The sequence below is a fragment of the Balaenoptera ricei genome, chromosome 16 (assembly GCF_028023285.1).
Source record: "Balaenoptera ricei isolate mBalRic1 chromosome 16, mBalRic1.hap2, whole genome shotgun sequence".
In the NCBI taxonomy this organism is placed as follows: Eukaryota; Metazoa; Chordata; class Mammalia; order Artiodactyla; family Balaenopteridae; genus Balaenoptera; species Balaenoptera ricei.
Window position 1 is genome coordinate 61504451 of NC_082654.1, and position 27924 is coordinate 61532374.

General features: G+C 39.4%; 2 protein-coding genes across 7 annotated transcripts in view; one reads left to right on the forward strand and one right to left on the reverse strand.

Moving 5' to 3' along the window:
* Positions 1 to 827: 827 nt before the first annotated feature.
* Positions 828 to 27922, forward strand: DNAJC9 (DnaJ heat shock protein family (Hsp40) member C9). 3 transcript variants are annotated; one of them, XM_059899724.1, is made up of 6 exons: positions 828 to 1150; positions 1323 to 1463; positions 2111 to 2365; positions 4231 to 4317; positions 4689 to 4827; positions 27337 to 27922. In XM_059899724.1, the coding sequence occupies exons 1-5, from the start codon at positions 971 to 973 to the stop codon at positions 4806 to 4808; spliced, it is 783 nt and encodes a 260-aa protein (XP_059755707.1). In that variant the 5' UTR covers positions 828 to 970; the 3' UTR covers positions 4809 to 4827; positions 27337 to 27922. The 3 variants fall into 3 exon arrangements, with proteins under 3 accessions (XP_059755707.1, XP_059755708.1, XP_059755706.1); XM_059899725.1 differs by lacking the exon at positions 4689 to 4827; XM_059899723.1 differs by lacking the exon at positions 27337 to 27922 and having other exon boundaries at positions 829 to 1150; positions 4689 to 11953.
* FAM149B1 (family with sequence similarity 149 member B1) overlaps positions 6701 to 27924 on the reverse strand; it is a 63441-nt gene continuing 42217 nt past the window's right edge. For 2 of the 4 annotated variants that reach the window (XM_059899716.1, XM_059899720.1), the window contains 7 exons: positions 17093 to 17217; positions 15144 to 15250; positions 12529 to 12753; positions 10909 to 11032; positions 10538 to 10663; positions 8661 to 8739; positions 6701 to 7545 (listed from right to left, as the gene is read on the reverse strand). In XM_059899716.1, the coding sequence (XP_059755699.1) occupies positions 7472 to 7545; positions 8661 to 8739; positions 10538 to 10663; positions 10909 to 11032; positions 12529 to 12753; positions 15144 to 15250; positions 17093 to 17217 (860 nt within the window). In that variant the 3' untranslated portion in view covers positions 6701 to 7471. Of the gene's footprint in view, positions 7546 to 8660; positions 8740 to 10537; positions 10664 to 10908; positions 11033 to 12494; positions 12754 to 15143; positions 15251 to 17092; positions 17218 to 27924 lie in introns of all 4 variants that reach the window. The other 2 variants (XM_059899717.1, XM_059899719.1) reach the window with 2 other exon arrangements.

A 27924-nucleotide genomic window follows, 5' to 3' on the forward strand; every position in this document is an offset into this window, starting at 1 on the left:
ACAAACTTTCTATGTGAGCTCATCCTCTCCCTGATTTCCAGAGTTTTCTCTAGCCCTAGCCTTGCTCTGGATTTCCAGGCCCAGATTTTTTCACCAAGTCTTGAATGATTGCATCAGCCTGTCTTTGCTACCCGCTCAAGTCCAACATGCTCAAACCCAGAACTGCACTTGAGAAAGCTTTTGCTTCCGAAGCTTACGTTTTTATTAAGATGAGCATTTGGATCATGTTATCTCCAGCAAAGTGGAAGGTGATTTAGGAGCTGGAAGGTGAATGGAAATGATTCTGTAATAAATGTAAAATCTAGAAGTTCTATCAGACAAAGAATTTTTAAAAGACCGGTATTTTGTCTTTTTGTTTAATGTAGGTTTTTTAAATTGCAGGGCTCAAGGGAAAGTCCCTACCCAGTGGTCCCAACCTGTAGGTTGCAAAATTATTTGGGCCTCAGAGCTCTATGTACTCTTGTCAGATCATCTTTGGAAAAGAACAAATCTGTTTAATCTTCAGGTTAAATTTAAACCATGTGAAATTGCCAAATGCTGATGTTACGCTGTTTTTCACTGAAAACAAAAAGAAAACAGTGCATAGTTTCAGCCTAATATGAACGTTCCTTATATTGTTGCATAAACTGAGCTAGGACGTCGGGGAAAAAGTAGGTGCGAGATTTCCAGAGCATCGGGAGGAGGGCCGCGGAGGAGAGGGCGTGGTGGAAGGAGGTCCCGGCGCTAGAGGAGACCAGGGACGCCGCCTCCACTCTCCGCCTCAATTCTGGCCGACGCAAGCTTGGCCACACCCCATTTTGCAACCGCCGTAAAGTGTGGTGTCGTGGCCCCGCCCCTTCCGGCGCCTCTTGTGACGCCGCGCGCTGGGCTTTTGGCGCGGGAAAAGGGAGCCGCTCAGGTCTCTGCTCAGCGTCGCTGGAGTCAGGCTGATTTCGCTGAGGTCACCGCCCGCTCCGCACCGCTGCGGGCCATGGGGCTTCTGGAGCTGTGCGAGGAAGTGTTCGGCACCGCCGACCTTTACCAAGTGTTGGGCGTGCGGCGCGAGGCCTCAGACGGCGAGGTCCGACGCGGCTATCACAAGGTGTCCCTGCAGGTGCACCCGGACCGGGTGGGCGAGGGCGACAAGGAGGACGCCACCCGCCGCTTCCAGGTGCGCTAGACCCCGGTCCGCCGGCTGCCTGGGCTTCTCTCCGTCTTCTGGCCGCCCGACCCCGCCCAGGTGGAGTGAGCCGAACCCGGCCTGGCGTTTTCTAATCTTTATTTCTCGCGGCGCGGTTTCAGTGAGAGGCGCAGGGTTGATTTTTGGATGCTCTTTCCCGCAGATCCTTGGGAAGGTCTATTCCGTTCTGAGTGACAAAGATCAGAGAGCAGTGTACGATGAGCAGGGAACAGTGGACGAGGATTCTGACGTGCTCAGCCAAGATCGGGACTGGGAGGCCTATTGGAGGTTACTGTTTAAAAAGGTAAAGAACTCTGGAGATTTCCTTGTGACTGTTTCCATCATTCATTCAACAAACGTTTATTGAATGCTTCTAAGGCCTTGCATTTTGTGTTGTGTAAGAATGAGGAATTTTTATTTGGCCTCTAAATATTAATAAATAAACACACATATACACACCGGCGTTCCTCAGGAGATACCTATCTACTTACTGATCTTTGAGGAAGGGAAGACTTATCTCACCGTTGGGTTGAACCGTGTGTGTGTATCCATAACACATGCACCTACACACACACACTCTTACAGAAACGGGTCTTTAATTTTCCGTTGATGTAGAGTGATTGTAGTGGAACGGGGGCATTTGATTTTTTACAAGATGTGCTTTATTTTACATATCCCGATGTAAGTCCTGAAACTTTTCCTAGCTTGGAAACTTCACTTAAATTTTCCTGGTCTGTAGCTTAGTAGTTGTAAAGGTTGGACTAGGGAGAACTCTGGAAAATCTTTGGCATAGAAACTTTGGTTCCTTGCAACAATTTCAACTCAGGCAACTGAGTTGAGGAGAAACATTTGGGGAGAAACATTTCAACACCTAAATATACTTTTTACTAGTATTTCTTTTATTTAAAATAAAATTCTCAAAGTTAAAGCATATGTCTCTCATTTGTTCAGATATCTCTAGAAGACATTCAAGCTTTTGAGAAGACATACAAAGGTTCTGAAGAAGAGCTGGCTGATATTAAACAGGCCTATCTGGACTTCAAGGGTGACATGGATCAGATCATGGAGTCTGTGCTGTGTGTGCAGTACACAGAGGAACCCAGGATAAGGAACATTATTCAACAAGCCATTGATGCCAGAGAGGTCCCGTCCTATAATGCCTTTGTCAAAGAAGCAAAGCAAAAGATGAATGCAAGGAAAAGGAGGGTAAGATTTTGAATGCTATTTATATCTTGACTGCTTCCAAAAAGAATTTGAGGATATTTACAATAATGAAAATATATACAAGACAGCTGAAATAAAGATTAGGTTTAACTTGTTTTGTAGTTTTCATCTAATAAAATGAGCAGATCAGCTCATTAAGAGAACCTTTTTTTTCTACTGTGTTGTGCTCAAGAGGATTTTACTGCATGGATTATTTAGATAATCAATATCATTTTAAAGTACCACTGAAATATTCTTCATATGGGCCAATTGTTGTAACCTTACTGAGGCATTCCTGAGGAGATAAAGTAATGGAGTCCAGATACACAGGCTAGACAGTGATTCTTACTTGGTTAAGGCGTTGGGGAGAGGGTGACAGAGGCTGTCTCTTTAAAACTGTGTCTTGTTAATTCAAATTCCTTTGTTCTTGCCAGATTGATTTTGAGTTGGACCCAGAATATACATTTTTTTAAACAAACTATTTAGTTTATTTTGATAACAGTGTCTTTCCAAACACACTTTGAGGTACACTTTTGTGGAGTATCGAGGACTGTGGCTTGTGTGTCCTTTATACCCATATTAAACTGTGCAGTTGGTGAGGGTAAGGATGATGGCAGGGGAAAGGAGCTTAAGGATATCTGGGGTTCACGGAGGGAGTGGATTCAAGGTAACAAACATCTGTGCCTCTGGTCTTTTGGTATTAAAGGCACCATTGCCTCAACCTGAGTTTCATAATGGGAGCTCCACGGAGAGCAAACAGTGTAAGACTGTAGCTCTTTGGTGCGTACTTTATTTTGTATGGCTGAAATGGGGGTGGAGGAAGGTCTGCAGCTTTTAGGTAAAGAGACACAGGAGAAACCTGACACCTGTGCTGAGTTGAGAGAAGTGGAATGTGTATCAAGATCATCATTTTGGCTCATAGGCTACATCTGTCTAGATTCAAGCTGACAGTTTATCTTAAGTTGGTAATCATTTTTTAGGTGAAACTGAGCACAGCTGTATTCGGGAATAGGCTATTAGCTTGAGAAACTTCCCTAGAGTTTGGGGGAGCGGGGCGGGAGGCTGGAATACTTTTGAGTGAGACTCCCACAAACTTGGAGAGGGGAATACAGTATTAAAAGAAATAAATTGAATACAGGGACTGAAGTAGACAGTGGAAACTGTGTCTCTTTATTGGAATAACAGGGTCCTAATGTATCATAACTCCCAGTATTAATAGTATTCATTGCTACTTAGAAAATTCACTGGGGGCTGGGGCCTCTTATAGTCTTAGTTGTTGCCCTGAAGGAAAGAATGAACTTATTAACCTTTCCCAAGGTATTCTTGTGGTATTTTGGAATCAGTGCCCTCGTAAAATTTGGCAAGAGGAGGTGGCTTTGAAATCCAGTAAAGAAAGGTTAAAACTGAATTTGTTAGAGTTTATTCTAACTACTCAGGGGAAATTTTAAACCGGGGTTGCTCTCAAGGCTGCCACGAGTCACATGTAGTAAATTGGGTTTCCAGAGGAGGAATCTGAGGCACCTGTATCCTGGCAACATTTTGAGGGCATCCTTGGCTAAGTGACCTTTCTTAGCTCTTCTAGCATTTTGGTTTCCTTCCTGTCACCATGTGGTTTATGAAACCAAATTACCTGCTTACCCCTAGCAAATACAAATGGGGAACAGTCCGAAATGCTTATTGGAATCAGAGGATCTACTGCTTGATGTCAGCAATGCTGCCTTTTAGTGAGTGTCATATTTATGCAATTTTATCCTTTTAATTTATATAATCTTCAAATTGAAGGAGTCTTAAATTTGCTTTGGGGAAAGAGGGTGTATTTTTAGTATTTGCTAGATTGCCATAGCGTCTCACATGAGTTTCTGTTTTAGGCTCAGGAAGAGGCTAAAGAAGCAGAAATGAGCAGGAAGGAGTTGGGGCTTGATGAAGGAGTGGATAACTTGAAAGCGCTCATTCAGGTAAACCTGGCAGGTTGTCTGTGAAGGTTGCCACCACTTCTTTCATGTTCTGATTCCTACTGCTAATATTTTCTTTGGAGTGTATGTACAGTATTGTGGGCATTTTGTTTTCTTCTTTTAAGACATTCAGGTACCATACAGTCATCCTTTTAAATTGTATAATTTAATGGTTTTTAGTATATTTATCAGGTTTTACAATCATCAGCACTGTCTAATTCCAGAACATTTTCATCACCCTAAACAGAAACCCCTTATCCATTAGAAGTCACTCCCCATTCTCCCTTTCCACCAGCCCCTGGCAGCTGCTAAGTACTTTTATCTCTGTGGACAGTCTTGTGTTTTGAAAGCTTGTGTTTTAACTTCTCAAACAGAGCAGACAAAAGGATCGGCAAAAGGAAATGGACAATTTTCTGGCTCAGATGGAAGCAAAGTACTGCAAACCTTCCAAACGAGGAGGGAAAAAAACAACTCTCAAGAAAGAAAAGAAATAATGGAATTTTCTCTTCAAAGGTCCTTAGGTGTTAATTGATGCCATTGTAGGCAAGGTGCCTTCAAGATTTGAAGACAAAAGTTAACCCTTGAGAAAAGTTGTCTTTCAAGCCTAAATTATTCAGATCAACTATGTAAACCAAACAGAATCTCTCAACCCGATCTTAGTATATCTTGGAAACACCCTGACATTATGTGAGGTCCTCCTATGAAGGAATTTGGTGGTGATCATTGAGGGAGCAGAAGGGTATATGCTTCCTGACAGCACTCTTCTATGGGTCTTCTGTACAAGGAACTGTATCTAGAATGCAGATCTATCCCTACCACATTTAGCAGTTGTCATTTTGCCACACAGGAGTGAGCTGCAGGGTATTCAGTGGTGTGTGTTTATTAGAACAGGTACTCGACCTAGCCTCCAGCACACTTGCTGGACGTCTGTCTTCCAAATACTTGCCAGTTTGCTTTCAGTCTTAATGTTCTTGCATAGACCCTCTCCTTTTTGTTTTACTCAACTAAGTTTTGCACTCTTTGCTTGAGGTTTATAGGAGAAACAGGTGTTCAGATAACTTCAAGCATCTTTGTAAGAATTATACATGATTAAATAAACAAGTAGAAAAATGACTGTTAAGTTCCAGGGGCTTTTTAAATGATCCCAGTGTGATCATTTAAAAGATGATCTAGAAAAAATATGAATGGTGCTTAGGATAAAGAAGAGAGAAGAAAAGTAGTCGTAGTCAGCATTGTAGTAGATAGCCTGGTTTAAGTTGCCTCAAGAGATGTTGTAGTCCTGCCTGTAACTGCTGAATGTCCTTAGGTCACTGAACTTGTCTGAACTTCTTTCCTCTATAAAAGAGTAAGGGAGCTGGGCTAAATGACCTGTTAGAGGCTCCTAACTCTTAACTTTAACCTTGAAAGGCAAGCCATCTTGATCCAGTGGTTATTATGTACTCCTGGTATTGATTTGTGAGAATAGTATAGAGATTTTCACTTACATTTAGTTGAATTGGTATGAGTTCATTAGAATATATGGAAATTTTTTAGGGACTGTTCAACTTAAAATCTCTGATTTGTAAGCTAATATATTCAATACCATATACATAAAACAAGCCTTCTGTTACTGAGATTTATGTATCATAATTTATCTGAGGTTAAACCCATGACACGTTTTCAGTTTGTGATTATAAACAGGTTAAAAAATACTCTTCAGGGCTTCCCTGGTGGCGCAGTGGTTGAGAATCTGCCTGCCAGTGCAGGGGACACGGGTTCGAGCCCTGGTCTGGGAAGATCCCACATGCCGCGGAGCAACTAGGCCCATGAGCCACAATTACTGAGCCTGCGCGTCTGGAGCCTGTGCTCCGCAACAAGAGAGGCCGCGATAGTGAGAGGCCCGCACACCGCGATGAAGAGTGGCTCCCACTTGCTGCAACTAGAGAAAGCCCTCACACAGAAACGAAGACCCAACACAGCCATAAATAAATAAATAAATAACCCCCACCCAAAAAAATACTCTTTAATTGCATTAAAAATACAATTTAATGCAGGTTGTTTAAAGCGTCTGTCTTCATATGATAGCATTAGATAACTGCGAAATAATAAAATTACCCCAGTTGAATTGATCAACTCTGAAGATTAATAGTAAGATCTAAAACCAGTATGATCATCAAAATTAAAATTCAGTGAAATTTAAATAAATTTAAGCCATAGTTAAAATCATTGCTGCATTCATGAGTGCACTCAGGAAAGGTCCATGTGAAAATTGGAAGAATGTCAAAGTTCTCTTCCTTTGCTCTTAGGATATGTTTATACTGGACTAATTTGCAGAGTTTCTGAAATTTTAAGAAGTTGTGTCTTGCTGGCTCGCTAATAGAAATATTCTATAAATTTTTAAATTGCCTTTCTTAGATCTGCAGGAGAAAATCAGCAAGTTGAGTTTAATATTTGGAAATAAATACGACCACTAAAGTACTTTAAGAAGAAAAGAAGCATAACCTGATGTCAAGCAGGTGTTGTGAGGTTGAGTTGTCCTATCTGAAAAAAGAAATCCATTATGGTTTATTACATAGGTTACTTTACACCAGTGCTCAACATTTATGTCTTTAGTTACTCACCCCTGCCATATCTGTCTGCCTATGGGATTGGACATCTAAAGAGAAAACTTTAGGAACGACTCATCTGTTTGATGAGTAGCTCAGATTTTTGACAGCACTGTCTCCTAAAAATGACGTAAAAGTGAGTACACCTGTCCAGAAATTAACACAAGCAGAAGCATTCTGAAGCCAGTGATAATGTTATCAAATAATTTCCTACTTTTTGTGTATGTATAGTCTGGTAGAATCCTGTAATAACTGAACTGATCATTGTTAACAGACAACATGAACAGTGATTTGGAGGATATTACTCTTGTTACATCTTTGGGTACAAATTTTACTGTCCAGTGAAATGGTTAACTTATGCTGAAAGAAGACAGTAACTGGAGATAGAAACAGTACCCATGTAATCTTTGGCTGATACTGTTCTCAGTCTGTTGTACCAAAATAACTCTTCATGAAGATAGTTTCAAGTTGTCTCCTGTTTACAAGCTGTGCATCATGAGATGACTGAACACTGATTTGTGAAATCTTCCCACATGTTCCCTGCAGCCTGAGGCAGGTTCTTCTCACTTGCCCTATGGTCCCTGCCTGGTTCTAGTGATTGGTCCACCTCTGTTTTGAGATTTTGTAGATCCATGTAACTGAGGGCCTGTCAGACAAAGATGACATCATAGAGTAACATTAGTAGACATTCTAGATTTGATCGTCTCAAGTTCATATGTACGGGCTTTTTTGCTCCAGTTATCAGTTAGACTTTAAATTTGGAGCCTGTGACTAAATAGTAAAGTATATACTTACCAAGGCAATAAAAATCATGTTTGCGTATTTTATAATGTAAAAACAAAGAAATAAAATCTATATTAAGATATGAAAGCAGTAACCTAATTTTAGAAAATAGCCACTAATTTAAAAGGACTAAAATGTCTGTTTCACTTACCTAAATAGTATACTAGTTATACTTGACCGGCAGCATGGCCAAATGTAATAACTAGCTCAGAGGCAGCAGTGCTTCTCTGAGGACTGATCCAAGAACCGAATCCACTGAAAGCATTCAAAGACTACCAGACGATGCTACTAGGAACTGAACTAAAAGAATTCGCTTGGATTACAGAGAAGGTTTGAGGCAGATTACTTTTTAATGTACTTGCTGATTAATCTGATTATTAACAGGAAACATTTCAACTGCCCAATAGTTCTAAATTTCACCTATAACATAAGGAGAAAATGACCCTGATGGTGAGACCATTATAGGAAGAATTAAGACATCCTTAAATTTTCTCTCATCACTCATATGAAAATAGAAACTACAGAATATAACTTAGAAGACAAAAAAGTTAATGGGATAGAATCAGACTCCTCGTGTCTTGACATTGTGAATTTCTTTTCTTACCTTGGCCTAGCAGCTTAACTGACCAGAGCAGTTTAATCCATAGCAATATGGGGTTTGCCAAGTAATAAAATCCATGCAGTGTTTGAATGTTACGAAAATGACTTATTTGGCTTAAATTTTTTAGATTAAAAAAAGTAGTTTTCCAGAATGGCAAAAGGTTAATTTTTATATGAGAAAACAAATCTGGAACTTTCTGGCTTTGAGCAGTGGAGTTCTGTAATTTTTTATTATATCCCATATTCCAAAATGAATTTGAGGTAATTTACAAAGATGTAGGAAAACAAAATATAATAAAATCTGGAGGAAGGAAAAATAAGCATGGAAAATAGCAGGGTCTTAACCACATAATAGTAAAATAAAAGCCATGGCCCGACCTGTTCGTGCAGATCCCCTACCAGGTTGGACCTGATGAGGATACTCAGTAGCACATGAACGACGATACTGTGTGTCCGGCTGAAAAAGAGAGAAGATGAGACACTTCTTACGATGTGACTTCTCCCAGAGGATAACGTGTTAACTTGGTTTACGAGGGAAAACCTTGAAGTTGGACAGCAGTGTAATCGACATCATCTGACATTCTGAGGGACAAGTTGGCTAAGTGTACTCTTACATTCCAAGTAAGAAAAATCTCAAGCCAGAAGCCCACAGAGCCATTGTTAACTTGTAAAAATTGCAAGTTCTACAACTTTATTAATATGTTTTTAAGAAAATCTTAGCATTTATAAATAATCCATATGGTTTAATATTTCTAAATACTTATAATTGGCTGTCAAGGGAATTTTTATCTGATTTCCATTGCCTGCTGACTGTTTAAAACAACAGAACAGAACCTTTTCAGCAACACTGAAACACCCATGACTTTACTTCCATGCTTGAAATGTGACTCTCAATATGGAACTCAGACATTTCAAAATTATCTCAAGGGATTTAAAGATTTTAAGATACAACTAAAATACCTAAATGCAGATATTAAAAAAAGCTATCAATACCATCCCACTGGTACTTCTAGAATAAAAAACGTCCCTCTCAGTTTCCTGTCAGCACTGGAATTAAGAGATTTGAGATTTTTTTTTTTTTTCTTTCCTGATGAAGCCCCATGTTTTCTATCAGGGATCAGCAAACTTTTTTTTTTGTAGAGGGCAAGATAAGGGTAAACGTTTTATGTTTTGTGGTACATACTGTCGTTGGAACGCCTCAGTTCTGCTGTTACAGTAGGAAAGCAGCCACAGACAGTGAATGAGCGTGGTGGCTCTGCTCTAAGAAAACTTTATTTACAAAAACAGGCAGTAAGCCGAACAGCCCATGAACTAGGACAGAGGAAAGAAAAGATTCTTCCCTAGGACCTGCAGAGGGAACATGGCTCTGCTGACACTTTGATTTTGGACTTAATAGGCTCTGGAACTGAGAGAATAAATTTCTGTTGTTTTAAGCCACCCAGTTTGTGGTAATTTGTTATAGCAGCCCTAGGAAACTAGTACAATGTCCCATTCATTTATTACTCTCACCACTCTTCTAATGGAGGAAGAATCGTACAGTGCTTTAGGCTGATACAATTTAAGGGTTATGAGTTGAGATAAGTGTGTTGCAAATACCACTGTCTTGAAAACTGGTATAGGATGTGGGTTCCTGGTGCCTGTTTCCTGGGCTGTAAGTGTGGCCCTAGTCACTTCCTAGGCTCTGCAAGCCCTCTTGCACAAAGCAAATGAGGTGGGGCTGAGCTCCTGGCTTAAAATTTTGGGCAAGGTCAGTGCATGATCTCCAATCTCCCAATCAGGTTTTTTTCTATTACTTGTTTAAAAGTAAAAGGGCTAGTAAATGTACATTAAGTGGTAAGGCATTGTCAGCATTTCAAACACCAATTAACTAAGAACCCCCAAAAGTCTTAACTCGTACATCCACCAGTCCACATACATAATCTGATACCATTTTTTTGTGTAATTCCCTAAGAGCAGTGTTAGAGAATGAAGTTAATGCTAATCTGATACACACTGGGGTTTAACATTTTGCTTATTCTCAGAAATAGCTAAACTTTAAATTGCTTAGAATTTGCAATTTATGTATAAGTTAAGAGAATGAGTGGCAGAGACCGGTTAGAGTTTCAACAAAATATACTTAAAACATTATTTTCATTAGAACCTCATCTTTTATTCTTAGAGTTGATTAAGCCACCATGTAAAGCCTTAAGTCTGTCAAACTATTTTTTTTCCCTTTCCTCAACTATCAAGACCATAGAGGAAGTATTTCACTCTACCAAAAATGACTGAGTTGTGTTAGGCCTGGAGAAAAAGTCTGGTAAAAGGAGCCTCTCGTGGGGCTGCTGATGGTTAGGCTCATCCACCGCTGCACTTTGAGCTCGATTGGAATCGCCATGGGTTTTCTGCAGAAGAGACAAAAATTACAGAAACAGTTAATTTGTAGTGGGAGCTGTGCATGTCCTATATCAGCCCTAACAGGTATGGTAACTGCAGGCCAAGCAGCTCCAATGCCATTGTCATAAGTCAGAATCCAGTGTGTACTTTTGACAAAATTTAGTGTTAAGTCAAGACCAGAGCACAGACCCTGCAGAATTACTGACCCTGAGGTTTTATAAGCACATGGAAAGGCAATAGGAAAGAGACATACCATTTGCCTTTGTGGCCCCACAGTGCTCAAGTGTTCCACTTCAGCTGTGCCAATAGGTGGCAGCAGATTGTTTCGACTCAGGGGCAGTGGTGAGGGAGAGGAGAGTGAGTCGGCTGCCACTGGGCTGCAGATCCCATCAGCAAAACCAAGACATGAAAGCATAAAGTTATAACAATATAAGCAAACTGATTAGAATCAAATAAACTGAGCAGATGAGTTTAATTTCATGCACAGAAGGCTTTAAGCTGCCTGCATTTTTAAGTGAAGAGATCTCAATGAAAGGATTTTGGAGAATTAAAGTTTTGGGTTTTCTTCATAGTATTTTCTTACTTATTGTTGAAACTTCATCCTGAGCACACAGCAGAAGTTGACCCTTTCTCCCACAGAGAACTGGAATAAAACAATTTTCCCTATATTGTGTTGTATTTCTCTGACAGTTATGGATTTGTAATTTCACATCTGATGGAACTCACAGTTCTGGGCTTTCTGGTTGTCCTTTTCACTAAAAACTATAATTTCCAGGTAAAGTTCCTAAACTTATTTCCTTCCATGGGATTTGGAGCAGTTTGCAGTATTACTCATGCCCAAGATAGTAACTAAAAGCTGAATGATACTTTTCATGTCCCAGAAAGAAACAAAGCAACTTACTTTTCCACTTTGAAAAAAGCACTGTCAGAGGTATGAGAGATTAATTATACATCAAGACCACTCATACTCAAATGAATGTATAGCTATATCAGTATAAATATAGCTACATCAACATAGTAAAATAGAGAGCAGCTGAGAACCCTGGTGTCCTAACAAAGATTTTTGGTGGTTTGGGACACCTCTTTTAGTAAGTCTATTGGGAGAAATTGTAACAAGAAATTGAAAAGTCAAAATCAAGAAATGTTGGGAGAGAAGTATAGTGATGTGCTTGATTTAGAGGCTGAATTCAAAACACAGTTATGGCATTGTCATCTCACACCCTTGTTCATAGTGTTAGAAATTAACTACCCTAAGATGTTTTGTAAGTCAACAACTAATGAAAGAATTTTATGTTAAAGACTTGGCTTGGTATTTTTTGCACAGTGAGGCTCAGAGTGTCTAGTGAATGAAAGGTGGGAAAAGGGAAGAGAACATGTTTAGTGTTACTTCCTAAGACGTGCCAAGGGACATATTTCCTGGTGTATAAGCATCTACTTATCTGAGGTTTATAAAGTTTTCATTGTCAATGGAATAGGTAGATCCTAATGGTACAGAAAAATATTAAAGGAGAATTAACTATTATTTGGGGAAGAATTTCACTGAGGATGTTCCCACTAAGGAAAATGTTTTAATAAAATACATATGTCTTTTATTCTTTTGGTGAGTTCTACTGAAGTATTCTAGCCAACATTTTATTTGTAGAAATATAAATCTTTAGCTAAATCAATAGGAAGATCCAGTATATCTATATTTCATTCAAATTTAACTCCATTTTTTCTGTATTAGATTTACACCAGTGTGCAGTTCATCATAAGACTATGTAATGATTACTGTCTAGGCATATATTTCAATCTTAGATTTAAATTCATTCTCTATGTAAAATTCTTCATTAGTTTTACCATAGATTCCAGATATTCTGCTTTTGAAACCTACACTCGGGATCCTCTGAGTATTTCTTCCATAGGTCTTGGTGTTCCAGCGCGTGAATGGCTTGTGCTGATGGGATGAAGGGTACGTGGTGGGGGATTGCGTCTCCTGGCGGACTGCACTGTATATGACAGAAATGATGTACTAAGCTCCAGGGCTCGATTTGGCCAATTTCGAGTTGAAAGGATGGTACTGGACCCAGGCCTCATAAGTAGCTTGTCATCAAGATCTCTAGTGGCCAAATATCAGAAACCCACAGTGAGATCAAGATTGCTCTGTACAGGGAGACAGAACTCAAAGGGTAAAAAGCCTTAGACTATAAAATACATTCAAGGGAGAAAAAAACGAAAAGAGAAAACAATAAATAACGTAGTTTTAGAAGTTACATAATCTAGCTCAGGCATGAGAATGTGTACCTAAAAGAAGGACATCATTTCAATCTTACACATAATTTACTAGAATGGAGACTTGGGAAAGCAAGTCCACTTTTCACCTGCCATCACAGTCACTTCTTCAGTTACTGGTAAAGACTAACCTGTAGGGTACTGACTCCAAAGTGCTTCCCAAAAGTTTACCTCAGGGACTGTGCTTCCTACCATGTTTGAAGCATTCTTTTGTGCTGAAGGAATGTCACCAGAAAGACTTAGTTGAAAGGCCAGTATTGCTGCTTAGTAGTGGGGTGGCACTAGTGTGGCTCCCACTGCAGAGATTAAAATGCTGAGCTAGTTGGAGCCTACAGGGATAGGGGTTCCTTGGAAAGCTGGGAACAGGCAAAGGGTCCAGAGCTTTGTACAGCCCAGGGCAGTAGATCCCCATTTGCATAAACAACTGTGAAATATAACACTTCTGTAAGTACTCTGATAAAATACCATGCTCAACAGTTCAGTAGCTTAAACTCTGCCTTGTAGATTCAGCGGCTTTGTTTTTGTGTTTTAAGCAGATGAGAGAACGTTTGATTCTATCGTAAGGCACCTAAGAGATAGTATTTACACTGTGATGTGAAGGGGAAGTGAAAGAATAAAGCTCTGCCACGTGCTCTTGGCTTTCAGCAAGTTCCTCAGTCTTTCAGGCCACTTTGATGTCCTCTAGTGCAAAATATGCCTCAGGGTTTGGAGAACTTTGAAGGAAAAATGCCCATCACAGAATAGGGCTAAACCTTGAGCATTGCTCATATGAGATCTTTCTGGTCTTCCTAACCATTCACTTAAGCCTTTTCTTTATACAGCCTACTGCTTTCTAATTACAGGGGTTTAGGCCTTAGCTGCTCTTTGTTCATCTTTATTCTTCCTCTGGACTACTCATTCATAACTGGATTTATCACCTCCACGCTCCTAGATCAACCTTCAAATCTGACCTTCTATATGGCCCATCATTGTAAACTCAACACACCCCAAGCTCATTTTCCCCCTGCCAAACAAGCTTCCCTTGAGCTTGAAATCTGAGTTGACTTTGATTCCTCTATTTTTATAGAATTTGATTTCTTTTACAGTATCTCCTAAAATATTTCATTCCTTTTTTTAGTCTTGCTACAACTTGAGAACAGACCCATAGCAGCCTGAACTCCTGCATTAGACTCCTTACTTTCAGTTCCTCCTGCGTCAATCCAATCTGTGTCCTAGCGCTGTGAAATCTATCTTTCAAATTCCTGTTTTAAATATATGTGCTCCCCAGCTGGACTCATACATTGCTCGCGTGGGAATGTAAAATAGTACAATTTCTTTGGAAAATTGTATGGCAGTTTATTATAAAATTAAGCATACACTTAACCTATTCTGTAACACTTTCACTTCTAGATACTGAAAAACGAGACCATAGGTCCACAAAAAAGACCTGTGTAAGAATATTTATAGTGCCTTTTATACATAACAGCCCCAACCTGGAAAATAGCCCAAGTGTTCATTAACGGAAGAATGGGTAAACAAATTGTGGTGTACTATTACAATAGAATACTACTTGGCAATAAAAGAGAATCACATGCAACAACATGGATGGATCTCAAAAACATGACATTCAAAACCCTCCATAGTCTGATCCCAATGTTCTTTAATTTCATAGTGTCTTCTTTCCCACTAATCACACCATGGTCTATTTTAGTTGTAGAAGATTGTCAGTGGTCTTTGATCAGAACATTAAAGTTCTAACCTATTGCTTCCTATCCTACTACAGCAAAAATGGTCAGCTTTCTCTTCTAAATATTTGTATTTTCCTGTCTCCAAACCTTTTTCCACACCATTCCTCCTACCTAGAATAGCCTTGCTGCTCTTCTCTGCTTATCCAAACTTCCATCTTTCAAGGATATGTTCAAAACCTACACTTACCCACCAAAATGCTTCCCTTCTTTGGGACTGCCATAGTGCTCACACTGAGTACACAAACTTCACACTCAGTCACAGGAATGCCCTGTATGGTTAGGTCTCTTTTTACCTTTGTGCTTTCTCACCAGTTATTTTATCAGCTCCTTGAAGGTGGAGACCATTTTCCTTATATGTTTTTACTCCCCAGATGTCTCTGGTTGCTTGGTACGTACTCAATACATGCATGTTGACTGACTGACTTTGCTCTCCTTTTATTTCTCAGTAATCTACTTAAACTCTATAGTCTTAAAATTTTATACTTCTTACAGGAGCTTGTCCATTAGGGAGAGATTTCTTGGCTGTAGAGGCATCCCATGAACCAAGAGACCATTCACATTTGGCTGATGACCACTTGCTGCTTGACAGAGACTCATCTACATATCAAAAGAAGGTGTTACTCATTATTGGTTGGTGAAGATATCAGCTTGGTTTCCCAATTTTGCCAGAAGTTAGTATTTCCAAATTAGGTCATTTATACATTTTTCTCCTTTGCCTTAACTTCTGTATATCTTGGCCAGTACCCCAGCTGCAGCCCCAAGTCCACTGTCAAGATGACAGTATCAGAGTGCTTTCCTCTCCATTTCTAAATGGGGAAGCCTGGTCAACTTAGATGAAAGCAATTAATAGCCACTCTCAGGGGAGAGAGGACCTTTATTATCATTATTATTTACATTATACTAGAAAACAAAATATGGAACAGAAATGGGGAGAATAAGGGTAAACTCTATCTCTTTTACCATCACATAATCCTATGTTCTGCACAAACTAATGCTTTCTCCTTCACTACACCTGGAGCAGTCAGCTCTCAATAATAACGTAAATTCTGACGACTTTATTAGAAGGAGTTAATTGTATTTGTTCTAATGTTAGCAGAATTTAATCTTACCTGGACTGCCACTGCCACCTTAGTGTCCTGTTTATTTTCTCTCTCAGGTAGTCAGTTAAGTGCCCTTTCTGGCCAGCTCCTTCTCTGCCACAGTATGCATTTTCCTCCTACTTTCTCTTAAGAATGTTTGGATTATTGCTTCTCCTCCCTTTGGTCATTAACAACCAGAACCGTGTACGTTAACTTTTCAGGGCTTAGGCTACCCAGGTCATAACCAGGCCAGTTCAACATGTAGAAGTATTTTATTACCATCATAGGAATATTAGATTATTACCTGGGTCATCCTCCAATGTGATAAGGTATGGGCCTTATTGAGTTTATTTTTATTTACTTTTTTTTATTGAAGTAGAGTTGATGTATATATTATATAAGTTACAGGTGTGTACAGTATAGTGATTCACAAGCTGAGTTTACTTTTAAATAACCCTTTTTAAAATATAGTTGCACAATATCTGGCCAGTACACCAACAAAGCAAATACTAGATGTGGTACTAAACCCAGGCTGGATGAGCATGGGCCAAGGATGAGAATCCTTTTTCTCTTTCTTTTTATCCCTCCCCTGCTCCCACACTTTTTTTGCTACAAGTAACACTGGGAAGCTATCATGTAGGAACTGGGATTACATAAATCATTACACATGGATGAGACCAGGCTTATCAACCTTCTGCAAGAAATGGCCATTTTTATATGCTTGTCTACAGACTTATTTGAAACCATTTTCTCCTCCCTTTGGTTTGCCTTTTACATCTGGTTATGATTAGTAAACATCCAAAAAGCAAAAAAGTCAACAGATTCAAATATTAAAAATAAAACAAAAACCAGGTTGTCTGAGATAAGAGAAAAAAGAGGGAAGAAGTCAAAAAAATTCAAAGGACAGAATGTTAAGGCCATAGAAGATCTGATATTGGTCCCTCTTTTCATCATATTTTTCATTTTTCCCAAAGCAGACTTAAGCTGACCATATAGTTGAGTCTAGATTGCACAGCTTATAGATGCCTTTTCAAAAGAGCTGATTGAGAATTACTTATCAACTCTAATTTGCTATTTTTTTTAACAGGTTAAAATTTTTTTTATTGTGGTAGAATATACATAACATATTTACTGTGTTAACCATTTTCACACGTACAATTCATTGACATGAGTGCATTTGCTGCTATTAATTTTTTAAACTGAAATTAAACATCTTTGCAAAGAGTCACTGGATTACTGTGATAAACACATAACTTTACTGAAAAAGAGTCATAGTGATACAATTAAGGCAAATAACTGAGCAAACTTCGTCTACAAGAACAGTCCTAGGTTCTCCAATACATTCCCCTGTGCGACTTACCGGATTTGAGGTGATGGACAGCACCTTAGACTGTGGCACTCGAGGTAAGACCAAAGGTTGTTGTTCATTCAGCACACAGGGGCTTTCTGAAGCTGGTCTGGTGATTGCAACATTACTGTCATCATCTGAGCAAAGGAATAGAATCTATTATCCATGAATATCTTCAGACCCACAACAACAGTACTGTGAAAAAAAAATCTCCCCTGAGAATTCATAATCTCAAGCTAGGCTTCACTCATCTTTGCAGCCCAATTTCATACCACCTGCACAGTTCAAAAAAACCCTTTAAACCATGAATTTATTTTAAAGTGTTTCCCAGGCTGGTGATTCCTATTTGTACCTGGCAGAAGGAAAAGCAAAGATTACTAGAGCAAAGCTGTCTAATAGAACATTTGGAGATTGAAGGAAATGTTCTACATATGCATTGTCCAGTATAGTGGCCTCTAGCCACATGTGGCTATAGAGCATTTAAAATCTGGCTAGTGTGGGATCTAATCAAACTTGCAAGCTTTTGCACAGCAAAGGAAACCATAAACAAAACGAAAAGACAACCTACAGAATGGGAGAAAATATTTGCAAATGATGCAACCAACAAGGGCTTAATTTCCAAATATACAAACAGCTCATACAACTCAACAACAACAAAAAACCCTATCCAAAAATGGGCAGAAGACCTAAACATTTACCAAAGAAGACATACAGATGGCCAATAGGCACGTGAAAAGATGCTCAACACTGCTAATTATTAGAGAAATGCAAATCAAAACTACAATGAGGTACCACCTCACACCAGTCAGAATGGCCATCATTAAAAAGTCTACAGGGGGCTTCCCTGGTGGTGCAGTGGTTAAGAATCTGCCTGCCAATGCAGGGGACATGGGTTTGAGCGCTGTTCTGAGAAGATCCCACATGCGGAGCAACTAGGCCCATGCACCACAACTACTGAGCCTGTGCTCTAGAGCCCGTGCGCCACGAATACTGAGCCCACATGCCACAACTACTGAAGCCCGCGCACCTAGAGCCTGTGCTCTGCAACAAGGGAAGCCACTGCAATGAGAAGCCTGCGCACCACAATGAAGAGTAGCCCCCACTTGCCGCAAGTAGAGAAAGACCGCGTGCAGCAACAAAGACCCAACGCAGCCAAAAATAAATAAAATAATTTTTTAAAAAAAGACTACAAATAACAAATGCTGGAGAGGATGTGGAGAAAAGAGAACCCTCCTACACTGTTGGTGGGAATGTAAGTTGGTGCAGCCACTGGAAAACAGTATGAAGGTTCCTCAGAAAACTAAAAATAGAATTACCATATGATCCAGCAGTCCCACTCCTGGGCATATATCTGGACAAAACTATAATTCAAAAAGATGCCCCTGTGTTCATAGCAGCACTATTCACAGTAGCCAAGACACGGAAACAACCGAAATGTCCATTAACAGATGAATGGATAAAGAAAACGTGGTATAATGTATACAACGGAATACTACTACTCTGTAAAAAAGAACGAAATAATGCCATTTGCAGCAACATGGGTGCAACTGGAGATTATCATACTAAGTGAAGTAAGTCTGAAAGAGAAAGACAAATACCATATGATATCACTTATTTGTGGAATCTAAAAATGTGACACAAATGAACCTATCTGAAACAGAATCATGGACATAGAGAACAGACTGGTGGTCGCCAGGGGGGAGGGGGTTGGGGGAGGGATGGAGTGGGAGGTTGGGGTGAGCAGATGTAAGCTTTTATATATAGAATGGATAAACAACAAGGTCCTACTGTATAGCACAGAGAACTATATTCAATATCCTATGATAAATCACAATGGAAAAGAATATTTTAAAAAAGAATGTACATATATGTATAACTGAATCACTTTGCTGTACAGCAGAAATTAACATTGTAAATCAACTATACTTAAATAAAAAAAATAAAATTTGGCTGGTGTGATTGAGAACAATTTAAATTTTACCTAATTGTAATTAATTAAAATTTAAATAGCCACACACACCTAGTGAAACCTCATGCCCATTACCACTGCCAGTTTTTGTAAATAAAGCTGTAAGAGTAGTTTGTTTATTCTCATTACTGTATAGTACTGCATCATATGAATATATCAGGTTCTGCTGTTGAGGGATGTTTGGGTAGTTTCCCGTTTATGTTTTCCAGTATATAGTGCTGTCATGGACATTCTTATATATGTCCTTGGGGAAGATGTATACTGAGTATATAGTAGTATATGCAGCCACATCCACTCATATACATATTGTTTATGGCTGCTTTCAAGGGCAGAGTTGAGTAGTTGCAACAGAGACTGGATGGCTGGCAAAAACTAAAACATTTACCATCTGGCTCTTTATACACAAAGTTTGCTGATCCCTATTTTAGGTCAATCAACCCACTAAACCAGTCAGAGACCCTCCAGCTCCATTATAAGATCATTGTCTTTTTTTCAAACTTTAAGTTTCAAAATCAGTATAGTTATACAATGAAATAACCTAAATTTATGGATGCATGGAAAAATAAACTAAAAGGATATTAATTCATAGCCTAACATTGGTAAATTGTGAAAGGTGAAATGAAAGTTTTCTCTGAAAACTTTCAGTGGTTGATAATGAAAACTGAAGTAATTCCTTTATTACCAGGATTTATTATTATTGGGGTTTGGATATGTCTCTGGACTTGATCATCTGTCCTGTATCTCCCCAAACTTAACCTCACATAATATAAAGCAGTTTGTTTTGAAAAGGGTCTTAGAGCTACTCTTCTCCAATACCAGCTTTAAAAGGGAACTTAACGTGCATACAACAGAGTGGCTTTAAAAACAAACAAACAAAAAAAACTCACATGGACACTATCAACTGTGGCAAACATGTGGAGCAACTGGAATGCTCATACAATACTGGAGAGAGTGTAAATAGATGCATCCACTTTGGAAAAATATTTGGTAGTATCCACTGAAGTGGGAATAGCATATCCTATGACCTAGCAGTGCCACTGTTATGTACCCAGTACATATGTTCACCAAAAGACATATATAAGAATGTTCATAACAGCACTATATGCCGGCAGACATAAACTGGAAACTACCTAAATGTCCATCAACAGTAGAATGTGATATATTCATACAATAAAATACTATATAACAATGAAAATGAACTGTTACACTCAAAACAGTTGAATCTAACAAACATAATGTTGAGTTTAAGAAGCCAAATGCAGAAGGGCACATACTATATGAATCCATTCTTAAAAGTCTTAAAACAGGCAAAACTAATCTGTGGTGCTGTAACTCAGGATAGGTTTACTTTTGGGGGGTAGGAGTTTAGTAACATGAAAGGGGCTTCTGAAGTGTTGGTAATGTTCTGTTCTTGATATGAGCATTGGTCATACAAGTGGATTCAGTTTTTAAAAATTAATCAAGCTTGATGTAAATTTATTTTGCAATTTTCTATATAGATATGCTTTATATTTTTTTAAATATATTTTTTAAAATTTATTTTGGCTGCACCAGGTCTTAGTTGTGGCACATGGGATCTTAGTTGCAACATGCGGACTTCTTGGTTGTGGCATGTGGACTCTTAGTTGCGGCATGTATGCGGGATCTAGTTCCCTGACCAGGGATCGAACCTGGGCCCCCTGCATCGGGAGCACGGAATTTTACCCTCTGGACCACCAGGGAAGTCTCTCCCCTAGATACAGTTTAATAAAAGTGTTTTTTTAAATGTATTTCCTGGACTTGTGCTTCCAGCCAAGATGGAGCAACAGGGACTAGCTTTACCCTCCTGCTTAAAACAACCAATAAATCCGTGAAACAATGGCTTTTAAGACACTGGGCATCAGGTAATGAAAGACAGTGAACCATGAGATAGTAAACAAATGATGCTAGCTCTGCAACTGCCTTGAAAGAGTTTCCAAGACATGACACAAAGAGGGAGAACAAAGGCAGATCCTGGTGGACTCCCTGATTTGAAAGTCCAGAGAGACCAAGACTGCTAGGGTTCATAGGAGAGAGTATCAGAGAAGAAAAATGCACAGAAAGGGAACCCAGGATATCTGTAGAGTGTGGGGTGTCCTTTGAGTACTCAAAGGAGTATTGATCACTGCATGTATGAGAAAAAACCACCTGAGGCTAGGAAAGAGAACCAACTGAAAGAATTAGAGGGAATAGTGCCTGCTGCCCACATGGGACCAGGAACAGTGCCTGGTTCTTCCAGCCATACTAGAAAAACTCATAATTAATGGGGCATTGGGCAGAGTACTTAGGACAACCTTGCCTCAGTATCTGGGGGATAATTAGTTGGACTGAATGACCTGTCTATAACAAATCATAAAAGCAAGACCAGAAGAGATCAAACTTTTTACAGGTAACTTAAGTGCATCCCAGGAAAAACCGAAGAAGATACGTACAAATGAAAAAAAAAAAAATCGACTCCCAATAAGATAAAATTCACCATGTCTGGCACCCAAAGAATACCATGCAGGAAAATACAACTCACAATGAGAAGAATATCAATCATTGAAACCAACCCAGAATTCACACACATGTTTGAGTTATCCCACTTTTTCAAAAAGAGACATGGAAGATATAAAATTCACCCAAATCATACTTCATAGAAAACAATGAGTAGAAAACTACACTGGATGAGCTTAACAGCAGATTCACCATTGTAAAAGAAAATATTAATGAACTTGAAGGCACAATACGAAACATCCAAATTGAAATACACAGAGAAGAAAATTCTTTAATTAAAGCATCACATTTGAGGGATCAGTAAGCAAATGGACTAATATATATGAGTAACTGGGGTCCTAAGGGATGGTGGGCGGCAGAAAAAGTATCTGAAGAAATAATGGCTGAAAACTTTCCAAACAACGAAGACAATAAACCCACAGGGGGCTTCCCTGGTGGCGCAGTGGTTGAGAGTCTGCCTGCCAATGCAGGGGACACGGGTTCGAGTCCTGGTCTGGGAAGATCCCACATGCTGCAGAGCAACTAGGCCCGTGAGCCACAATTACTGAGCCTGCGTGTCTGGAGCCTGTGCTCCACAACAAGAGAGGCCGCGATAATGAGAGGCCCGCGCACCACGATGAAGAGTGGTCCCCACTTGCCACAACTAGAGAAAGCCCTCGCACAGAAACGAAGACCCAACACAGCCATAAATAAATTAAATAAATAAATAATTAATTAATTAATTAAAAAAAAAAATAAATAAACCCACAGATCCAAGAAGCTCAACAAACTCCATGCAGAAGTAACATGAAGAAAATTACATCAAGGCACATCATAATCAAATTGCTCAAAACCAGTGAAAATGAGAAAAATCTTAAAAGCAGCCAAAGAAAAAATACATGAACACAGGAACAAAGAAAAGGATGACATCAGATTTCTTGTGCAAGTGAGAAGACGGTGGACAACATCTTTAAAGTATGAAGAAGGAAATCCAAAAGAGGGGATATATGTATATGTATAGCTGATTCACTTTGCTGTATGTACAGTAGAAACTAACACAATATTGTAAAGCAACTATACTCCAATAAAATAGGTAACCAACAAGGACCTACTGTATAGCACAGGGAACTCTGCTCAATACTCTGTAATAACCTAAATGGGAAAAGAATTTGAAAAAAAGTAGATACATGTATATGTATAACTGAATTACTTTGCTGTGCACCTGAAACTAACACAACATTGTTAACCAGCTATACTCCAATATAAGATAAATTTTTTTAAAATAAATAAACGAGATACACTGAATGTTAAAACAAAAAAAGTACCAAGAGAAAAAGTGTCCACCTAAAATTCAATACACCACACAACTATCTTGCAGAAATTAAAGAAAAATAAGGAAATTTTCATATATCAAAAGAAAGCATTTCTCACCAACAGACTCACATACAAGAAATTTTAGAGGACATCTCTCAGGTTGCAAGAATTTTTAAAAAAATTTTTAATGAGATAAAATTTGCATAACATGAGTCACTGTTTTTAACCATTTTACAGTATACAATTAAGTGGTTTTTAGTATATTCATGATTTTCTGCAACCGCCACCACTATCTAATTTCAGAAAATTTCCATCACTCCAAAAAGAAACCCCATACCTCCCAATGCACCTCTTCCTCCATCCCCTGGCAATCATTAAACTACTTTCTCTATGGACCTGCCTGTTCTGGAAATTTCACCTTAATGGAATCATACAATATGTGGCCCTTTATGTCTGTCTTCTTTCGTTTAACATAATATTTTCAAGGTTCACCCATGTTTTAAGATGCATCATTACTTAATTCCTTTTTCTAAAAAAATAATTTATTTTTGGTTGCATTGGGTCTTCGTTGCTGTGCGCGGGCTTTCGCTAGTTGTGGTGAGCGGGGGCTACTCTTCATTGTGGTGCGCGGGCTTCTCGTTGCGGTGGCTTCTCTTGTTGCAGAGTACGGGCTCTAGGCACACGGGCTTCAGTAGTTGTGGCATGTGGGCTTCAGTAGTTGTGGCTCAAGGGCTCTAGAGCACAGGCTCAGTAGTTGTGGCTCACGGGCTTAGTTGCTCCGTGGCATGTGGGATCTTCCCAGACCAGGGATCGAACCCATGTCCCCTGCATTGGCAGGCAAATTCTTAACCACTGTGCCACCAGAGAAGTCCCTAATTCCTTTTAATGTATGAATAATACTCCATTGCATGATGTATTAGTTACTCAAGCTGCCATAAAATATGACAGACTGGATGGCTTAAACAGCAGAAATTTATTTTCTCACAGTTCTGGAGGCTAGAAGTCCATGATCAAGGTGCTGTCAGGATTGTTTTATAGTGTGACCTCTCTTCCTGGCTCCTAGGCAGCTGCCTTTTCCCTCTGTCCTTGCCTGACTTCTTCTCTTTACACACACAGAAATAGAGAGCTGTGACGTCTCTTCCTCTTCTTACAAGGATACCAACCCTATAGGATTAGGGTCCCACCCTTCTGACTCATTTAACCTTAATTACCTCCCTAAAGGCCCTATCTCCAAACCTAGTCACATTGGGGGTTAGGGCTTCCACATATGGATTTTGAGGGGGACACAATTCAGTCCATAACACGTGGATATACCAAATTTTGTTTATCCATTCATCAGTTGATGGATGTTTAGGTTGGTTCCACTTTTTTTTTTAAATAAATTTATTTACTTATTTATTTTTGGCTGCGTTGGGTCTTCATTGCTGTGCATGGGCTTTCTCTAGTTGTGGCGAGCAGGGCTACTCTTCGTTGCAGTGTGCAGGCTTCTCATTGCGGTGGCTTCTCGTCGTGGAGCACAGGCTCTAGGTACACGGGCTTCAGTAGTTGTGGCATGCGGGCTCAGTAGTTGTGGCTTGCAGGCTCTAAAGCTCAGGCTCAGTAGTTGTGGTGCATGGGCTTAGTTGCTCTGCGGCACATGGGATCTTCCCAGACCAGGGCTCAAACCCGTGTCCCCTGCATTGGCAGGCGGATTCTTAACCACTGCGCCACCAGGGAAGTCCTGGTTCCACTTTTTGACTATTATGACTAATGCTGCTGTGAACATTCATGCCAGGGTTTTGTGTGGATATATTTCATTTCTCTTGATTATATAACTTTGAGTGGAATTGCTAGATCATATGGTAATTTTATGTTTAACTTTTTGAGGAACTGCCAAACTGTTTCCACAGTGGCTGCACCACTTTACATTCCCACCAGCAATTCATGAGGGTTCCAGTTTCAGAACCTCATGAACACTTGTTATTGTCCTTTTTTTTAATAAAATACAGCCATCCTAGTGGGTTTGAAGTGGTGTCTCATTGTGGTTTTATTTTTGATTTGATTTCCCTAATGAATAATGATGTTGAACATCTTTTCATGTGCTTATTGGCTATTTGTATATCTTCTTTGGAGAAATGTCTGTTTGAGTTATTTGCCCATTTTAAAAAAAATAAATTAATTAATTTATTTTTGGCTGCGTTGGGTCTTCGTTGCTGTGCACAGGCTTTCTCTAGTTGCGACAAGCGGGGGCTGCTCTTTGTTGTGGTGTGTGGGCTTCTCATTGTGGTGGCTTCTCTTGTTGCAGAGCACGGGCTCTAGGCATGCAGGCTTCAGTAGCTGTGGCTCGCGGGCTCTAGAGCTCAGGCTGTTGTGGTGCATGGGCTTAGTTGCTCCGCGGCATCTGGGATCTTCCCGGACTGGGGCTCGAACCCGTGTCCCCTGCTTTGGCAGGCGGATTCTTAACTGCGCCACCAGGGAAGCCCTATCTGCCCATTTTTAAATTGGGTTGTTTTTTTCTTTTGTTTTTGAGTTGTAGATCTTTATATACTGTGAGTACTAGATTCTTATCAGGTGTATGATTTACGTACATTTCCTCCCATTCTGTAGGCTGTCTTTTCAGTTTCTTGATAATGTCCTTTGATACACCCTAAAGTTTTTTATTTTGATGAAGTCCAATTTATTTATTTTTTCTTTCGTTGTTTGTGGTCTTGGTGTCATATCTCAGAATCCACTGCCAAATCCAAGCTCATGAAGATTTACTCCAATGTTTTCTTCTAAGTTTTATAGTTTTAGCTCTTAAATGTGTACCTTCAATCCACTTCAAGTTGATATTTTGTATATGGTGTGAAGTAAGGGTCTAACATCATTCTTTACCATGTGGCTATCCAGTTGTGCCAGCACAATTTCTTTTTTTTTTCCTATCTGAAGTTTTTTGATTGACATATAGTTGATTTACAATATTCTGTAAGTTTCAGGTGTACAACATAGTGATTCACAATTTTAAAAGGTTATACCCCACTTATAGTTATTATAAAATATTGGCTATATTCCCTGCCAGTACCATTTCTTAAAGAGACTATTCTTCCCCCATTGAATGGTCTTGGCACCCTTGTTGAAAATCAGTTGGCCATAGATGTGTGTATTTATTTCTGGACTTTTGATTCTATTCCATTGATCAGTATGTGTTCTTATGCCAGTACCACACTGTTTTGATTACTGTAGCTTTGTATTATGTTTTTAAACCAAGAAGTATGAATCCTCCAAATTTGTTCTTTTTCAATATTGTTTTGGACATTCAGGATACCTTGCATTTCTCTATGAATTTCAGGATCATTTCTGCAAAAAAGGCAGTTAGAATTATGATAAGGTTATACTCAACCTGTAGATGTATTTAGGGAGTATTGCCATCTTAACAATATTTATTCTTCCAATCCATAAACAGAGGGTGTCTTTCTATTTCTTTAGGTCTTCTCTATTTTCTTTCAATAATATTTTGTAGTATTCAGTGTGTAAGTCTTACACTTCCTTGGTTCAGTTTATTCCTAAGTATTTTATTCTTTTTGATGCTATTATAAATGAGTTGTTTCCTTAATTTCATTTTTGATTGTTCATGGGTAGAAGCTAGAAGAACTTTGAGAAGCATGATAGAGAAGACATAAATTACCTTGAACAGACTTAGGAGGAATCTGGATTTGGAGGAAGCTGTAGGGGAGGGCTCAGAAGGAAATGAGAAACATGTTATTAGAAACTGGAAGTATGGAGATGCTTGTTATTTTGTGGCAGAGAGCTTAGTGAAATGGTCTCCTGTGGTCACGTGGAAAGCAGAACTTTTAAGTGATGATCTTGGTTATATAGCTAAGGAGATTTCCAGTCAAAGTGTTAAAGGTGAGGCCTGATTTTTTTCTTGCTGCTTATGATCAAACACGAGATGAGAGAGATAAATTGCGGGAAAAACTATTAAACATAAAGAAACCAGGACTTGATGATTTTGAAAATTCTCAATCTCTCTAGATGGCAAAAGATTCTAAATAAAGGAAGGCTATCAGACCCCCAAAATTCTACTGGCAGGAAACAGCCTAATAAAATTACTTAGCTACAAACATGTGCTATGTTTCATGAAAAAGGAAGGATGACTCAGAGGGCAAAACCAAGAGCTCAGAGGGTAGAGCAGAAAGCTGAGAGGATTATTTCCAGGCCTTAAAACTTAATGAAGGAACTCCCAGTATTTTCACAGCTGGATTTCAGAATTGCTGTGGACCCTTTTTCACTCTCCCCTCCCCGACCCCAGCCTTTTAACTGGAGTGTCTATAATGGTTATCTTTTTCCTGGCCCACTATTGTATGTTGGGTGTGTTGGGGTCAAATAACTTGTCTCTAGGAGTAGAATGGCTGGATTATATAGTTAGATGTTTATATACCTGTGTATATAAGCTTTAGTTTCATAGGTTTATAGATGGAAAGGAATTGTGCCCCAGTAATTTCACTTCCTGTATTACATCCAGGAACTTCATTCATACCAGGACCTGATTCAAAGTCTTTGGAGCTGATGCTGTAATAGATGATTCTCTTGGAAACCTTCGAAGGGAGTTGAATGTACTTGGCCTGTGGGAGCACATGAATCACTAAGGGCCAGTGGGAAGACTAGTGGACAAATTCCAAGGTGCACCCCCCACCCCCCGCCATGATTCTCAGCTCTTGATGTTCGCACCTTCGTGTAAACCCCTCCCTTTGAGCATGGGCAGGACGTGTGACTTGCTTCAGATCAAAAGATGATGGTAAAAGTGATGGGATGTCACCGCCATGATTATGTTATATAAGTTTCTGTCTTGCTAGCAGATTAGCTCTCAGTCTTTCTTGCTGGCTTTGGAGAAATAAGCTGCCACGACTGCTACAGCTACAAGAAACTGGATGCTTCCAAAAACACACAAAAGGGGAAGTGGATCCTTTCCTAGTTGAGCCTCTACATGAGGCTCAACTTTAGCCAACACCTTGATTGCAGCCTTGTGAGATCTTAAGTAAAGGACTAGCTGGCTGTTCCTGGACTTCTGACCTACAAATCTGTGAGATAATAAATGTGTGTTCTTTGAAGC

What these genes read in the sequence shown, in the direction of transcription:
- DNAJC9 (XM_059899724.1), top strand. Translation starts at nt 971, where the DNA reads ATGGGGCTTCTGGAGCTGTGCGAGGAAGTGTTCGGCACCGCCGACCTT. An exon ending in TGAATGCAAGGAAAAGGAGG is followed by an intron (nt 2,366 to 4,230) that starts GTAAGATTTTGA and finishes TTTCTGTTTTAG; the next exon opens with GCTCAGGAAGAGGCTAAAGA. An exon ending in ACTTGAAAGCGCTCATTCAG is followed by an intron (nt 4,318 to 4,688) that starts GTAAACCTGGCA and finishes CTTCTCAAACAG; the next exon opens with AGCAGACAAAAGGATCGGCA.